Raw genomic sequence first — 18,120 nt, forward strand, 5'->3', positions numbered from 1 at the left:
CAATTACACGCCCTTGGAAGGCAGGACCCTGCACCTAAAAGTGGGAACCTGCCCAGCCCCAGGGGATCGGCCGCACCAAGTGAACCTGCAGGGAACCAGGGCCCAGCCCAGGGAAGGGCCTGTGGGCCCTGCCAGGGGGGACACGGGGACAGAGCAGGGGACACTGCTGGGTTGGTGCTGTGCCTTGTTCTGGGGGGCGTCGAGGAACACACCAAGGCAGCGGCGTTCGCTGCTCTGAGCCTTCCACCCCAGACAGCCCCGGGTGACCAGCACAGCCCATCACCACCCACCACCCTCTGCCCCTGACGGCAGCAGCCGAGGCCTCAAGGCTGTGGCACAGAAAGGCCACGTCTCTGCAGCACCTCTCTGGACTACAGCATCCCTGGAAATCCCTCCAGCATCCCTAACCCACACCCACACGTCCCCACGCGGGGATGGCAGCAGCTCTGGCTCCGGCTGCCCTGGCCGAGCTCGCACCCCTCAGCCCCTCCGCTGCCTCCTCAGCCGGGGCAGAGCCCGGGTGCCCCCGGGGCCCGCTCAGCTGCTCCGTCGGCAGCAGCTGCTGCGTGACCCGTGCTGAGAAAAGAGGAAAGATACCGGAGCGAAGCCCTCGCTGCAACAGCTCCAGGCAGCGGTGCAGACACCAGCCTAACTCGCAGGATCTTTCCTTACCTTAAAGGCTGCTCGTCGCTCCAGCCAGAAGGAGCCGGGCTCCCGGGCAGCTCCTGCCCCGGTGGCCCCCGCACCCGCCCCGGGACCCGCGCGGGTTCAGCCGCCGCCCCCGCACCCGGAGCCGCCGCGGACCCTTCCCGGCTCCGCCCGGCAGGTCGGGCAGGCACCTCCAGACACCTCCTCCCTGCTCCGGGCAGTGCCGAGGCCCGAGCTCAGCGTGTGCTGCTCCTCAAAATCCCACAACAAACCATAAACCCCCGCCAGCCTTTCCCGTCCCTCCCCCGGGCGCTGCCGACACCCCAGCGCATCTCAGGGCACCCGCAGCCTCCTCGCACAGCTCCACACAACTACACACCAGCTCACTAGCAAACTGTAACTACTAACACCTAAAACAAGAGACAGAGCATTTTATGATCAAATTTATTTAATTAAATTTCATTGACTGTTTTACTGTAGGTCAGACCAGAGACTGCCAAAGTCAACTAAACATTTTACATTCACTACAAGATTCTCTCAGACTGTTGCAGCTCGTCCATGAGGCTGTAGGGTCCCTTCCTCAGTCTGCGTGAGGGCTCACAGGGATGACAGTGGAACTTGTCTTCCAGCACCGAGAAGTGAGCCCTTGGGTTCCCAGGACTGCAGCAGCCCCTGGCTCCACACACCTCTGAAATCATACACGGGTGTGTGTGTGCCTGCACGTCTGGATGTTTATTTACAAAACCAACCTCCTGGTGGTACAGAGGACAAATAACCATTGAACTGCTAATCCAGAAAGGAAAAAAGAACTTTGTTTTGCAGCAGGGAGGGCAGGAGGGTGCAGTGACACTGGAGATGCCAGTGCCCACACATGGCAGACGGGCCACCAGCAGGACAAGGCGTGTGCCAGACCTGGCCCCCTGGGAGCCCAGGAACATTCTCTCCCTGCCCAAGATGGAAATCAGATGGATCTCCTGCTGCAAGCAAAGCAGGCCAGAGATTCCAAAATACCTGGATGTCAGTGAGATGATGAAGATGGAAGCTCCAGCAAGGCTTCCCCATCAAGGTTTCTGGGGATGCTGGGAGGAAACCAGGCATTAACAGAACTTTTATCTACCTAGTGTTTTTACAGTAATTCGTTTCTGATCTAGCAAGCACTTTGATAATTATATATCTATGATATGCTCTGAATGTTTCCTTAAAAAATACTGAAGACGTTTTCCCTATTTGAGAGCTATCTACAGGAGGTCTTTATTAAACCATCTTTGCTTTTATGTGTCTACTTCAAAAATCAGAGAGATGTCAGATGCTACAATTTAAACTTTCATCATATCTGAAAGTATAAATCTCTTTTAAAATGTATTTTCAACATGAAAAGAGCTAAAATCACAATTATATTCCATTGCGTAATGTGTGTGAAATCAAGACCATTTGCATAGCTTCCAAAGTGAAACTCTGGCAAACAGCAATTCCATTTAAAAAGTCTTGCTTTAGGGAAGGCCCATCATCCCCCCTGACTTTTACTGCACAGCTTAAGAGATACTTGAAATATTATACAAGTATTGCCAGTATCTTTGTCTAAAAAGTCAGCTTCTGGAAAATTTGAAGTGCAATTACTTTATAAATCACAAGTCATTTTTCCTTAATCTTGCCAATTTTAATGAAGAAAAAACATTAGCAATTCAATGTACAAAAGTCCAATAAAACATGATTTTTTTCCTTTTAAATCAGTGAATGGGTATAAAGTTTGGGCTAAACTTTTTCAACAGTAAAAGTCTTCCAATTTCCACTAATATAATTTTTTTTCTGATTTGACTATAGGCTAATGACAATCCAGAAATAAATAGCTATAAATACATTCATTGTTCCTATTCCAAAAATAATCACATAGGGAAGACACAAAACTGCAATTAACTTATTTGAATCTGTTCCTTTTACAAATGGGCCAGTTATAACAGAGTGACTCAAGACAGGAGAAAAAACAAGTAGGGAATAAATTGGTCCAGTATTGACATTCATGAAACATACCAGTTAGCATAATTCCGCAGTTAATTCATCCTTTAAATGACACTACTCAGTTGATTTTTATTTGCTTCGGGTATACATAATGAAAGCAGTTTCCTTTGAATCTTTGCTGAGGACAGGTATAGTACCCTGGAGACACTGTCACAACCCCTTTCAGTATGCATGTGCGTATATATAATTATATACAAATAATCATGCATCCACACACACGTCTGTGTATCAGCGCTGCACGTGACAACGGCTCATCCACCATCACTCATCATGGGCAGCACTGGTTCCTCTGACTTGGCCTTGATTACGTAGCTGTGGAGAAAGAAAAGAGACAACTCAGTACCAAGTCTCCTCCAGCAGGAAGGTCCAAACAGGCAGCTCTATTAAGCTCCAAGAAAACCTGGGCAGGGCAGTCAAACCACCATCAGGGCTGAGCAAATCACACCAAAGACATATCAGGCTGGTCTGGAAACCTCAGCCTGGGGGTGACCTGGCTGGTGGGCAGCAGCTCCCCCCGAGGGGCCTCACCAGCAGGACCCCCTGCTCCGGACCCCCATCAGGGACACACACACACAGCCTGACACTGGGACAACCCACCTCCCGCAGCAGCAGCTTTAACACAACCCAGTGTGTAAAGGTCACTGCGTGGAACTGGTTTCAAGAAGCCACCATGCTTTGAAGAGGACTGTCCATATTTGCCCTGAATGGTGTGGACCAGGCCCACGCAGCACAGTGTGCAGGGTGCACAGCAAGAGGAAACTCAGGAGTCCCTGCAGGCCTCGCGGTGACAGGTGACAGGGACAGGTCACTCTGGTTTCTGCACCAGGTGAGCACCAAGCACCAGGTGACGTGGCCAACACCGCGGGCGGTTCTGCCACCAGACCGAGCTCCTGCCCAGCCCACCCAGCGCCCGGCTGTGGAGGAGGCCTCTCAGGTACCCTGGGCACACAGGGTCATCTCCAACTGTTGATCACCAGCAGGTATCAAACAGGAGGCAGGTAAGGCCCAGCAATGTTATCTGGGTATCTGCTGTCCAGATTATTTCTGCCAGCAATTCCCATCCATCAGAATATTAATCACTCTTCTCCCTCTCCATCCAGCAGGTGACTTACACAGCTTGATTTGCCTCAGAACCTACAGAGAACTCCTCTAGACGTCAGCAGCCAAAGTGCCTCGAACGGAACCCTTCTTACGCATCTAAACGCAAAATAAAATGTGAGCTACCACACACAGAACCTGCCGTGCTGTTGGTTAGTACGAGAGAAGTGACCACCTATGTGACCAGGACTGTTCTCCTGGCCAGGACCAGAACCAGCTTCAGCTACAGCCAAAGGCTTTGGAGACACAGCATCTGTGTAAGGTGGCATTTCCAGCCCAGCCCAGGCACAGGGAGGGCAGTCCCAGTGCCCTGGCAGGGGCAGATGCCTTTGCCTTCCTACTGTGCACTGAGGAGCTGCTGGGTATTTGATGAACCAGGAGTCAGACACAGAAACCATTAACTGAGAGAGAAACAGTGAGAAAAAGATGGGCTGGGATAGAGAAGCTCTGGAAGAACATTGATGAGGATTCAGAGTAACAAAAAAGTAACAGAAGCAGAGACCCTGACTATAAAAACAGGTTTAAGATGAAGAACAGGACCAACAAATGAACCAAAATGTGCAATGAATCCAAAGAGAAAGATTAGCCCAAAGCAGGAAGAAGAAAGTGTTAATGATGAAAGGAACAGTGAGAAATGCACTGTAAGTAACGTGCTGCTGCCAGCAGCATCAAGCTTGTGTCTGCGGTGGTTCAAGTGCCACAGAACTGCCCAGTGCAACACTCAAAAAATCTGACTGCTTCTCTGCAGGGATGGAAACAGGAAGATCCTCTTGTCATATTAAGCATCTCATCACTAAGTGCTCCCTTCCCAGTGGTCCTGGCCGCAAACCAAATGTTTTGTGGTATACTTGGGATTTAATGAAAGTTACCACTTATCACAGTGGATGAAATAGTTGAATATAAAACATAAAAATACATAAATTAGGATAAAATTAGTGTTCATATTTTATTTAGCAGTTACATTTTTTCTTTAGCTTGCTCTCCAATAATATACTTCACAACAAAATTCTTGGAATTGCATCATTTATAGGTGTTTGTAGATACCTCTATTATAACAGTTGAGAAAACCCAAAATATTTAGGTCCCCACTCCTCTCATTTCACAATACACACAGAAAAAATGTGTTAGTGTACCTAATCAACACACTTCTCTTGCAAAAACTGACTTTTTCAACAAGTAATACACTTAATCTCCTGATGTCAGTGCCTTGCACGAGGCATTTTATGAACTATTTGCATTGCTTTGAAAAAGAAGAAAATAGTAAATGAATAATTGTGATATTTAAGAACAAGGATATATGTTACACCCAGAAACATGGGATCTGGGTTTTGCTTAAGGTAAGAACTAAAAAGCAGCAAATATTTTGCAAAAAATATTTAAAAGTTACTTACCAGTGAGAAATGTCAAACAAAACTTTCTCTACAAGAGGACAAAGACCCAGTCACAGAGACAAAAAGGGAATGTGTCCAGGGTGCTGCCCCTCCCAGCACTCACCTTCAGGCACTGCCACTTCCTCAGGGAAATGGATACACCCCTTTCATTCCAAATAAAGAACTAGGGGTGTGCAGAAGAATGCCCTTCTGACACAAATCACAGAGAGGAAAGTGGCTACTCTCCTCCTTCACTAACACCTAGGAAAAGGTGGTTCTAGGAATAGGTTCTGGCATAAAATTAAGCAGAAATTAAAGCAGAAATCCATGTGATTTGAGAGGACACCTGCTTTAACCCAAAACACGCCAACGCCAGTGGGAGCACACGTGCCTGCCAGGGTGAGAACACCATTCTCTGCCAAAGCATATCCTGGGACCTGCCCAAGCAGACAAACCCTTCAGCTTATTAGAAAGTTTGGGTTAACTCATACATAACATCTACCTATTAACACACAGAACAGTGAAGAAACTCCTTCCAAATCCAGAAACAACCTGTACACAACACAAGAAGGCTCCACACAGCTCATGAAGTCCAAACATGGAGAGCAGAGCAAGGGGTGGAGGACCTACAGCTGGGTTTGATACTGAAAGAAAAAATATGCCAGGCACAAACCACCAAATGCACTTCAGAACCAGTGTGAACAGCAGGCCTAAAGCACCAGGCAATCTGTTTAAAGATGCTGGCAGCTGAAATGAGTTAAATCAAGCAAAAAAGCAAGTTCTAGCTAAAGACACATCGTGTCATGAAAGAACCAAGGCAATGGAAAGAATGTGACAAGCTGAAAGGGTTTGGGGCACCAAGTGACCGGCAAAACAGGAAGGAAACAGAACTGCAAATCCAAGAACCTCAAATAACTTAAAAAACCAGCAGGATTTAAACTGAGAAAGGTTCATGCCAAAGGTCACACTCTGGAAAGATGCTACAGAAGAGAGATTCCTCCCTAGCCTATGATGAACCTCTGGTCTTAAAGGAAAGAGAGGAAGTGCCTTATGCATGACTTTCCTTCTAGACATCAGTCCAAAGACAGATTAGGCTGCGTGTATATGATCCTCACAGTCACTAAAGCATGACAACTGACACTATCTCAAGTTCATTAATTCTACTGACTTCTTTTTTGCAAGTAAAGCTCTCAGTTTTGGAGCTCATTGGGAAAAGTGGAACAGCTGTCACATGACAGCTGACTCAAGCCTCTTTAAAGACATGTTTGAAGAGAAAAAGTAACCAGATCTAATGATGGAAACAAACCAAAGCAGGTCACATGATGGCAAAGCAAGATGACAGCTCTGAATTCTAACTGCCAAGTGGTGAAAAGACCCTGAATGGGACTGTGAGCAATGGGTGGGGTACCTTGAATAAAGAGCTGGTCAGGGCAGATGCTTTGGATTTAGGGATATCAGAAACACTCACCTTCCAGCTTGATACAGCACAGCCTGCAGGAGCTTGGAGTGGGTCTGCACAGGAGAGGCTGAAGGGGCTGCACTGCTCCTCAGCAAGAGCTCAGCACACACCAGGGGACGGACACGACACAACTTGTGCCAGTTCCCACCCAGATACATCCAGGAGGAGAGAGCACGCGGACACCACCCTTAGAAAAGCATCCTTACCGCTTCCAGCTCCTTCTGGGTTTCGTCCTCCATTCTCCTGATGTCTTCCATAGTCAGATCAATCCACTTGTCAATCCAACAGAACAACTGGCGATGGAAGTTGGTAAATATCCTTTTTTCTTGCTTTAAGAAGATAACCAAACATTAGCTAACAGACCTACATTTTGCCAAAGGCTGAGAGGTGACTGCAGCTGTTCAATTTGAATGACTACAAGCAGCAGGAAACTTCACCCTCCTCAGAAAACCCGTGTCAACAGAGACCCACCCACTTGTCCACCACCAGTCCAGCCCCCCAGCAACATCCCAGCAAGGGAGAAGCACTCACCTTTTGTATAAAGTTTTCAACTTTGTTCTGCAGTCCCCACCATTTAAATTTGATAGTCACCAACTTGTAAGCACACATTTTAGGACACTCTTCATCAGTTGCTAGCTCCTTCTGTTTATAGATAATAGGAAGGAAATTTTTATCATCTAAAAAATTTACTTCACTCAAATTAGTTTAATATAACTACTAAAAAATAGAAGTCCAAGTATTATATTAGTATTAGAAATTATATTATTAATTTCTAGTAAATGAAATTAATTATTTTAGCACAATTATGAATTAGAATGCTAAGCATTTTTAGAATTACAATACTACTTGGAATCCTAAGTATTAGTAAATATTTAGCACTGGGATCTGGACAAAGGGTAATAGGGATTAACAAATCACCAGGTCAAATCTGCAACACAATTCTATTCCATGCTGCAAAAATATACTATGAATCTGAGTATTAACATGGATTTCATTTAATGATTTCCACTGTAATATACTTCCTGATGCTCTGAAAGGACAATAAAGCTTGACTCCAACAGCTTGCACCCAAATTATTTTTTACTTTTAGGTTCATTGCACAAAGACAATTATAACCCGAGTTGTACCAAGATGCTCAGTTCAAGGTGGATGCTCAGAGAGCACAGAGCACACAACCACTTCTCAGGTTTGCTTCTCCCACCACATGAAACCTGAGCTGACCACAGGTCTGCTCTGCCTACTTGGACACCCCACGATCTCCCTGCTCCCTCACTTCCCTCACCCCAGTGTAGAGGATACTTCCAGTTCTGGAACATGTTTTACATATTCAGTTAAGCATAATGAATTTCAGACCTGACTGCTACTATGACATAACCAGGGAGAGAACTTCTTTATCATCAACACCAATAAGTTGCCAAGGACCAACGAGAGCTCCACCGCAAAGACCGCTTGGAGACAGTTCCGGCTCAAGGATTTGTGCAAAAGAAGGACCCCAGAACTGAGGGAAATTCAGGAGACACCCACCAACATTTTCTGTAATTCTTAGGGTTCTGTTTTAAGTTCCTACATCCAAACAATTCTGAGGTACCTGTATCATCCTACACAGTCACTTTCCTACAATTCATGCAGTCAAATTTATACAATACAAGATACCATGTCACGTTTTTAGTTTAAGAAACTATGTTTGGTTACTCAAAGCCTCATAAAAGAGGAATTAAAAAAGAGGAAAAAACTCATGTCCAACAAGAAAGCTGATAGTTGCTTAAAAAATCCCTAAAACCTGTCAGTTTGGCTTGAATAACAAGCAATGACTACAAGAAGTTCACAGAATTTTATTATTTATATCTGCAACAAACTTCTAAGTGAAAATACTTTGTGGCATTTTAAACTGGGTTTCTTTTAACCATAAAATGGGTAACTCCTGTTGGCCATGCACAGAGTAACATGGTTCACTGAAAAATCTAACATACAAGAATCCTGGTGAATAATATGTATTTTTTTAATACAGAATTTTAATTACAAATACTCATCACCAGAGAGAACTTAAATGAAAACCGATTATCTTCAGAACACTGACGTCCCACTCACAAGCAAAAAACAAAGTGCTGGTGTTTGGAATTCCCAAATAGCACAAGCCTGTGGCCAGGCACTAGTAGAAGGACAGAACTAAATAGAACATAGAAATTCAGTTCTGCCAGTTCCAGGCATTCAAAATTCTCATTTTACAGTTGTTGAAAAAAACCCCAGTATCTCCACTTTCCTTAGGTTACAGGGGCCCAAATAGGCCATCACTGCCTCAGCCTCCTGCTTCCTTCCTGAGGAGGAAGGAGAACAAATATCTAGGGCAGGATGCACATCTTCAGCACAGTTTACAAAAATAATCCCTGTTACAATTTTACCCTGCTAGCAAGAATGCTTTGCCTAGGGAGAAAGTGAGTTACAGAAATAGGAGTCCCCTCACTGCCTCCTCTCACTATCAGCTTGAAACACACAATTTATTCATTTTTCCATGATATTCAGCTAATGCTCAGGCCCAGGACAAACCCGCCAGCTGGACCAAAGCTCTGCCTGGCTCTAGTATTTTGACAGCAGCCAATGGGAGAAACCTGTGTAAAAATATAAAACCTGGTTATTTCACACTTAAAGCACATCAAGCTCCTGGCAGCAGAAAGGTGGTGCATCTTCTGCCTACTCTGTGCCTGCACAGCCACACTTTAGGATAATAGGGACCAAGAGCTTGCCCTGTTAGGGTTTTGTTTTCTGCTGATGGAGACTTCAAAAGGTTGTACTATCAGTTCTTATCACCTTCCAATTTGGCCCCAAAGGTCCTCTCTTCGTCTTAACGGACTGAAATAATGCAGGGTCTTCATCAGCTTTGTAGTCCTAGGATGCAACAGAAAAAAAAGCCCCTGAGAGTTGGAAAAAAACAAAGAGGTTCAATATCTCACTTTTTATTAAGTGAGCATTAATCTTCTGTTCAAGACTACCCAACTGATTCTCCCGAGTGGTCTGGGGCAGGAGGGGTGTAGCACACATCAGAGTGTGTGGAACACCCTTGAGCCCTCTGCCCTGCCTGCCCCGTGGAGCTCAGCACTGGGCACAGCACAGGTCCCACCACCTGCCTCCAGCTCAGACCCACCCCAAGCGCTGCAGGTTTGGGAAGCTTGTGAGGGGAAGAGAAAGCAGTCATACAGACATTGGGCTGCCAGCATTTCCCAAGCTGCAATGTGTGTCCACTCTTGAGAAAGAAGAACAGAAGGAGAAGGTGGCACAAGTGAGCTGAGCTGCAAAACCAGCTCCTGTACATCCCTGGGCCACAGGCAGAGCGGGGAGGGCAGCAGGCCCTGCCCACCACAGAGCACCTCGGGGAAAGCTGCTGTCAACAGAGCTCACAGACAACAAACTCCTCCAAGTGTATGGATTTACTTAATTTTACTGATGAGGGGTAGGAAAATGATTATTTGAGAAAGATGCTACTTTGGAAATCAGGGCAGGATTAAAAACCCTGACCACAATAATTGATCATGTGAGGTTCACCATGAACACCCACCTAAGAACACCATCACACCCACAACCATGGAGAACTGTGAAGGAAGAAAAAGAAAAACCTGTCTAGATTAAAGTCTAGATGGACAAGAAAGCATTGCAGGAACGCTTCTCAATACACAAACCCTACCAGCATGCAAGGAAGAAGATTGGACTAGAGCCAAAGTACAAATAAACAACAGTTCTTTGCTGAGTTTAAGAAAAATCTCTCTGCAGCAAGAGCTTAACTCCTGACAGCAACAAGTCCTTCTTAGGAAGAAAAACAGGCAGCTGTTGGAACAAAAACATACAGCTAAAAAACTCTGAAGTCCTCTTGAGAGCTACAGGCAAAACATCATTATGCAGTGGCATAACAGTATGGAAGAGCTAAAAACCCTTTCCAATAAATACACAAATATTGTTTCATACGCAGTCTCTGCTCAAAACCTCCAGATAATACATACAAATGGAACAAACTATTATAAAGAATTACACAGTGAGACTGTGAACCACATACAATCAAGCAATAATCACAACAAACCCAGAATCCGGGTGCTTCTTTACAATTCTTATTCTCCTTTAGAAGACCTGCTAAAATGAGTAACAGCACTTCTCAGAGCTCATAGCTCCCTCTATCAGGTACTATGGAACTTGAGAGTATGTAAACAAGACAGAACGATTTTAAGAGAACTTTTAGAACCTACCACAAACATGGTGCAAGTCTGATGTCTTATCTGCAAGCTTCCTGAACAGAGTGGCATGGAAAGGCAGGTGGACACAGTTCCCAGCTTCCCAGCTCAACATTGCATTAGTTTTTCCACAGGAGAACACAGATAACTTTCAGTGTTATTTAGTGGAAACAAACAGAGTTGACTGTGGAAGGAAACACATGCCAGAACTTTTCTCTGGTGGGATCCATAGCTCTGTTCACAGTAAAGGACCAATATCAGGTTGATCAAAGCATGTCATATTCCCAGCTCACTGCATGCTTCCCAAGTCTCACAGCTGCATCAATCACCAGCACTACTGCAACTTAATCTGACGTGCCAGATAAACACTGGCATGTTTTGGGCACCTGGACACCAAAACAAGCCAGCCCTGCAGAGCTGATGTCCAACAAATGCCAGGTAAGACAGCAGGGCTCTCCTGCTTTGTCAAGAAGGAATGGTCTTGATTTTTTAAAATTAAATAAGAGGTATCATCTGGTCCTTTTGCTAACACAGAGTCAACTTTACGACCTAGATGAAACATTCCATGACTGTCACCAATAAAACACATGATGACACTAATAACAGGGACTTTTTAGATGCTTACCATGTGAGAAATAAAGTCTGAAATGGGAGAGACCAGCCTATGAGAAAGAACAGCTCTTTCACTCAACAACCCTCCAACATTCTCTTGCAAACTAAAAAAGAAGAGCATTTCCTATATTCCATTTTATATCTCTAGTACTCAATCCATGCTTTCAGTAATTTGACTGTTCTGTATAAAACTGTATTTTTAGAGCTTCATTTCAAGAAATACAATGAAGCTGCACCACAACCTACAGCAAGACACTGAATTTCTACACTGCACAAAAACGCTACAAACCTGACTTCAATTTCTTTGTTTGTACTACACACTTACTTATATTTTTTTTTTCAAAAATGTAGCCTCTTCTGATGTTAATTGAGCATTCACTTCTGCTTACTCTTTAAAAAGTTTTACCCTCCTGGGAAGTGATTTTTATATACAAATCACATAATGCAAGAGCCTATACACTGGAGATGATTAAGAGAGGGCAGGGTTAAATTTAGATATAAAGCAAGCAACAGATGTTGGCCACATTATTTCTATACATACTCAAATAAGCATGAGTTAGCATATGCATACCATTAGTATCTGAAAGAAATTTACTATTTCTGTATTTTTGCTGATTGTAGTTCTGAAACTAAAGTAACTGCAACACTACAATGGGTTGGACAAGGTTCATTCACTGAATACATGAAAACTTTTACCAAAATTGCTGGCTCTTACAAATGTAGTTCCAGCCTTTCAGTCATCCTGCTATCCCAGAGATACTTGGGTTGCTTTTCAAGGCAAAACTATGACTGAGAAAATGAACATACAAATAAAACTTTCCTTCAGCAACACTGACTACTCCTTCTCAGTAAGAAAACCAGAATACCAAACCCCGCCCCCAGCCACCTGGAGGGAGAAATCTCAAACAACAAGAATTGCAATATTAGGGGGAAAAAAGGCCACACAATGCCCATGATTACAGAAACCACCCGACAGAGGGAACTGGTGACTGATCTAACATCACTGAACAAAGATGAATAAACTGTCAGAAATGCACCTCTGGACAAAGAGAACACAAGGATAACAGCTAATACTTCCAGGGGGCAAACAAGTGGAGTGGGAAGGGTGTCAGCCTGCAGGCAACTCAGACTATCAACATCTGCAGAAAAGTCTGACTACTAAGTCAGTCGTTGTTTAATAAAGTCAGGACTTTGCAAAACTGACTTTCTATGAGTTGAAATAGAAATGAAAATTTGAGTCACAGTGAAAATTAGTCTCAATTATTCCCACACAACGATGAGTTACATTGTGAGGCTGAATTTGGAAAGATTTGCTCAAAATATTTGCTAAAAAAGTAAATGGTGTTAGAAGTTACTAAAAAAGAAAGAGAATGTAGAAACATAAGAAGAGACTTAAGATTCAAGATTAAACCATGCTACTCTCAGAGTTTTGATACTCTAAGTCAAATACACCAAAGGAAAAAAGAGGATAATGTGCTGAAAATAGTTGTGAGGATTTCCACATGTGAAATGGCTTCCACATGAAGATGGAAGAAGGTGGGGGAAGAAAAAGAAAGTATTATCAAAATCTCTAAGACAAATTGTTTAGAAAATATAAGTAAGAAACATCCCTCCCAATTAATTAAATTATCAGTCAGGCAAAAGGCAAGTATTTTTTCTCCATGTCACACTGAGGGAGCCACTCTCTTTTCTGTACAAAGTGCTACTGAAAAGGCAAACTGCAGGTGTGCAGAGACAGCTCTGATCTTTGCTACATTCACCTGCCCACGAACTTGGTAAAGACACTCCTTCCAAATAAACACCCACACTCTGTGTACAAATACACTGAATAACCATGTGGTCTTACTAATAAAATCTGTCCTTCTAAATGTTTGCTTCTAATCTCAAGACATTAAGCTTCAAGTTCTTGGACAAAAGACCAAACTCCTATGGATGGACTTCTGTGTGTGCCCAGGACATGTATATTTGGCAAAGCAACCACTGAAGATGAAACTGAAAAAGTAATCCCATATCTTTCAGAAGAGATGAGCAGTTCACGTCTTGAGAACTACTCGAGTGAAAAAAGTTTAAAAATAAAAAAACAAGAGTGGATTTCAAAGCCAAAACTTAATGATCCTCTTTGATTGTGGAAGGACAGAATTAAAATAACTTGTAACCAATAAGGAGCAGCAGCACAGGAGTAGCTTGATGGAGACCCTGTGCCCCGCCAGGCAAGACAGCTGGGATAGTTTCTTGCACTTGGTTCCACACACCAAGATGAGCTCACAAGTGCTGGCTTGATCAAATACATTAAAAGTAAAAATTACTCCTGTGCCAGAAGCCTATCGCCCTTCAGGTCTTAATTGTGCAACTGTAAGTCACATTCAGTAGGCTGAAGTTGTAAAGGCATTAACTGAATGTGGAACTTCAGAATGACTCTAAGACCAATTCCATTATCTGGTGGGTGAAAACCCACATGGTTTCAGTTCATTTGCAACCAACCCAAAGCAGCAATGGACTCAGCTGCACATCCCACCCGAACAGCAGAGCTTCTACTTACTCCTGGTTCTACTTGGGTTCTATCTGCAATGTCAATATGGACAACTTCAACACTCTTCCACGTGTTTGGGTCTAAATTGTGCACCTGCAAAAAAAGGAAAAGGAATCATTTCCATGTGCCATCTCAGCCCGTGGTGCCCCATGCACTATGCATGCATGATGTAGATGTTCTCTGGGCTTCGCAAAGACAAAGTTATCAAAACCTATCCTCTCTTCCTCTCCCTTTCTGAAAGAGAATCATCTTCACAGTTACAGTTTATATCACTGACTAACCAATGCTAAACAGGCACAAACCCTTCAGTTCAAACACTACCCATTCAGTAACATGCATGAGCTTTTCCATCTAGAAAGTAGCCACACAAATTGCAAAGTGCAAATCTGCGAGGTTTCAGTAACCTGACTGAATCCACTGGATTCTCTAAACCATTGGGCTGCCTTTAATATGGGCCAGATGAAGTCTGGAGGTATAGGAAGGTCTGAGGGTGTATTCAGGTTCCCACCAGCAGTCTGAGGCACACCTAAATTTACAGCAAGCAGAGCTGCCCAAGAATTACTCTCCTCCTCTGCAGCACACCCAGTGTGCTGAAAATACTCTGACAACTCTCCCCTCATGGATGGTTTATAAATATGTTTGTCACTGTAAACAGAAAAGTCTCCTGAAGAGACCTGTGAACTGAACCAGCTGTCTAGGGAGAAAAACAAGAGTATCACCAGCCTGGAAAATGTACATGAGCAGCTTCAATATGTAACTCCACAGAATTGTACATAGATCAACTCCAACAGCCCTGTGAAACCTGTTTTCACACAAACATGTCAGCCTGAGTAGCCCTAGCATGTCTAAAGTAAAATAATATTAAATAAAAAATAATTTACTGAAAACCTGTTTAATTTAACCTAACCAAGCATCTGCACTGACCTCAACATAAAAGATAAAAATCTTCTCCAGTTCTTGCATCTCATTAAGTGAGACAGCTTGACCACCCCAGAAGGATTTGAATAATGCTTTTCCTCTTTTCCATTCATCACTGGCAGGATTTTGACTTGATGCAGTGATTATCCACTCTTACCAGGTATAGAATAGTGTACCCAGGTGACTGTGTTGCAAACATTGCTAATGCTTGGTATGCAAATCCCAACTCACGTTCTCTGCTGTCCCCAAATCTGGTTTATGCCAGGTCTCAATTTTTATGAAGAAGTCATCTTTCATGTATTCATTCTGTAAGAATTAAAATAAAAAAGCATGAGTCCGATTATACTGCTCTGCTCAAATTCAGACAAAAGGTACTTGCATGTGAGTCACTACTAAGCCCTGACTAGCAACACCTTCTATTAACATCATGAAGGAAAGCGACCCCTCAGCTACAGAGAAACAGGTACCATGAAATAACTGGTATCTAGATCTCAGGTATCAGCTACAGCAGTAAGTACTGAATTAAAACCAGGCATGTTTGAGAAATCCAACTCTTTGTGCAGAGAGAAATGATACTACAATTATCATCCCTCTTCCTCAACCCTTAAATGTGCTACCTCCATGTTCAAGTAGTTTTCAAATTATTAATACTGAAGACAAAACAACAAAAATACATCTGCAATAAATTTTGTATTAATTAATTATTTTGTAAAAATTATTCTGAGAGGCAGAGATAATGGCCAATAAACATGAGATGCCCCTGTATAGCACAATTAGGGCCATACAGGCCCAGCTGCCACTAAACTGTGTCGAGACCAGCACAGACACTTGTAATTTCAGAAGCCAGGAAGTCACACCAGGGCACACGTGTGGCCACGGGTCAAGCTGAGCAGCTCACAAACTCAATTGTTATTCCTTATGCTGCATCCACCTAGTGATAATCTAAATTAAGTTTGCAAGTGATCAGATAAAGCAATTTAACATTAAACTTTTAACCTACCTTACACGGGTCACCAAAAACCACACACAGGCTAATAAAGTCATAACAATCCTCTCTTTCCCACACATCCTAAACAAAAGTCAGAGCCCCCAGCTGCAATGATCCACTTAGATTCTCAATTAACCCATCTGACTGAGGCAGGATTTCACTCTACAGAAATGGGATTTCACACAGTTAGGGACTGATTTCATTTCACGAAACTCTTGCATTCAAGAGTTTAGAAACCTCTGGTTTTCTTTTGGTTCTTTTTTTTTTTTTTTTCTTTTTTAGCACTATGTTTTACCAGGACAGACATTATGCAGCTGTAGTGACAAGTAAAGGCATAAAAGATACAAAAAATTTGAAAGCATTTTTCTGACAAATTACAGCTCTTTCTAATTATAGTCAAGTGCAGACAAAGTAACAGGGAGTTCTATGCCCGGATCCCTGGCAAGGCACATATTAAAGGCTGGAGCCAGCTTGCAACAGTCAGAGTTAATTGTATCAGTAACAGCAGATAAAACACATTTTAGAAACAAGAACTGATAGTAATTCAAATACTCACCGTCACAACTGGCCGTTGGAAACACACACCATGCAAATGAAAAGGAAACAGAAAGTGTTATTAGTTTCAGAGAAGTCCCACCTACAATGACTGTAACACATTGTAAGAAACACTCAGGCCAACAGGATTTGTGTGCCTCTAGTCTGTAACCTCCCAAGTTCATTATAAGACACTTCAAACTATGTAACAGAAACACAAAAGAAAGAGAGCCCACCCTTAGACCTCACACAGCTAAAAGCAGTAGAATAAAGCAGTCACCTTATTCTAACAGGCTATGAAGAATTCAATTATTTTTCAAACAGGTTCTGTTCTAGACCTCAAGTGGATCACGTTTTCAGTTTTCTCCCAGGGACACTGGACACCAAGACTCTGCAGGAACCAGTGAAGTTGCTCCCCAGGAGCAACTCTTCTTTTCAGAGGAGATCTCACAAATGCAACATGAAAATCTTAAGTATATTTCCCACTTGATGGCACCCGCTTTTCTCCCAAACCACTTAAGACCATCCCTGGGGTGAACACTGGCAGCAAAATGCAGAGCAGGAGACCTACTTGTTCTACAGTAGGGATACGCATTCCAGGCCTTCTCATGGAACACCAGGGAGCCTTCTGGAGCAAACATCCTCACAAACCCAGGGACTTTACTGTCAGAAACAAACAGGGACAACACCTGATAAATTTTTGCCTGCTGAAATTCCTCACTGATTTATTCCATTCTAGTAAGAAAGGGACTATCCACAGATCAGACATTTTGTGGGGCTCTCCCTTACTCTCTCCCACATATTTCCAATCCAGTGCATCTCATGTGTTTTCCCACTCACCAGCACGTTCCTGCACAATCCAGGAAATTAAAGAGGCAGAAACCCCCAGTAACCACCCCAGAATAGTGAACAGTGGAGAGCTGCCCTCACTTTGACCATTCCTCTCTCAACACCAAGTGACCACTACATGTGTCAATGTTTTCCTCACCTCTTTAAATGATAGATTTTGTGGGTGTATTGTCCCTTCTCACCATCCTTTTCATAAGGCTCATTTTTTAAGACTTGAATTCCTTCGCCACCTCCTGTTTCATTTTTGCTAGCTTCTGCCACAGAATACAGCTGCCCAACTTGATACTGAAAAGTCAAGATAATTTCAACATGAAAGTTAACCAAAACTGGTAATGCATAAAAAAATTGAGCTGTTTCCTGTGAAAATTTGGTAGTACAAAAAAAATTATCAGGAACGTAAAACACACCATACACAAAAACATTTAGTAAAACATGACAATCTGCTGGCAAAATGTATCTGCAGCTCCCAAGCACCAGGTCTGTACCCAGCTTGTTTCACATAGCACAACATACCAAAGGGCACAGCACATCAAATTTCTTATCCTTCATTTTTATCATCATAAAAGCAAATTATATGTTGTTCTTACTTGCATAAAAGAAGTATAATTTTTAGTTTACAAGATTTTGAAAGGACTGCTTTCCAGCCCTGAGCCTCCCTAATTGGTCCTTTCAACCAATCAGACACTGCCCTCACAAGACCCATAACATGGAAACTGCAGAACAAAGTGTAACATTTTCCCTCAGCCACATACTCAGACATCCTGTGGTGACTCTCATTCAGATGTACCTCAGTGCCATTTAAATTGCTGGTTTCAGATCTTGGAACACAATTCCCACCTTTGCCTTCAGAAAAAGGCTTGGAGCCACTCAGTGCCTTGATCAGC

At 43.2% G+C, this 18,120-nt stretch overlaps 1 protein-coding gene across 1 annotated transcript in view; it reads right to left on the reverse strand.

The window, feature by feature from the left end:
- Positions 1 to 2,283: 2,283 nt before the first annotated feature.
- Positions 2,284 to 18,120, reverse strand: part of PITPNB (phosphatidylinositol transfer protein, beta) — a 21,390-nt gene continuing 5,553 nt past the window's right edge. The window contains exons 3-12 of the mRNA XM_009996866.1: positions 17,376 to 17,521; positions 16,959 to 17,050; positions 16,410 to 16,417; positions 15,097 to 15,171; positions 13,957 to 14,040; positions 9,397 to 9,474; positions 7,123 to 7,233; positions 6,798 to 6,920; positions 3,777 to 3,861; positions 2,284 to 2,976 (exon numbers count right to left, since the gene is read on the reverse strand). Of these exons, the coding sequence (XP_009995168.1) occupies positions 3,814 to 3,861; positions 6,798 to 6,920; positions 7,123 to 7,233; positions 9,397 to 9,474; positions 13,957 to 14,040; positions 15,097 to 15,171; positions 16,410 to 16,417; positions 16,959 to 17,050; positions 17,376 to 17,521 (765 nt within the window). The 3' untranslated portion in view covers positions 2,284 to 2,976; positions 3,777 to 3,813. The remainder of the gene's footprint in view (positions 2,977 to 3,776; positions 3,862 to 6,797; positions 6,921 to 7,122; positions 7,234 to 9,396; positions 9,475 to 13,956; positions 14,041 to 15,096; positions 15,172 to 16,409; positions 16,418 to 16,958; positions 17,051 to 17,375; positions 17,522 to 18,120) is intronic.

This window comes from Chaetura pelagica, unplaced genomic scaffold, assembly GCF_000747805.2.
Source record: "Chaetura pelagica isolate M959 unplaced genomic scaffold, ChaPel_1.0 scaffold294, whole genome shotgun sequence".
In the NCBI taxonomy this organism is placed as follows: Eukaryota; Metazoa; Chordata; class Aves; order Apodiformes; family Apodidae; genus Chaetura; species Chaetura pelagica.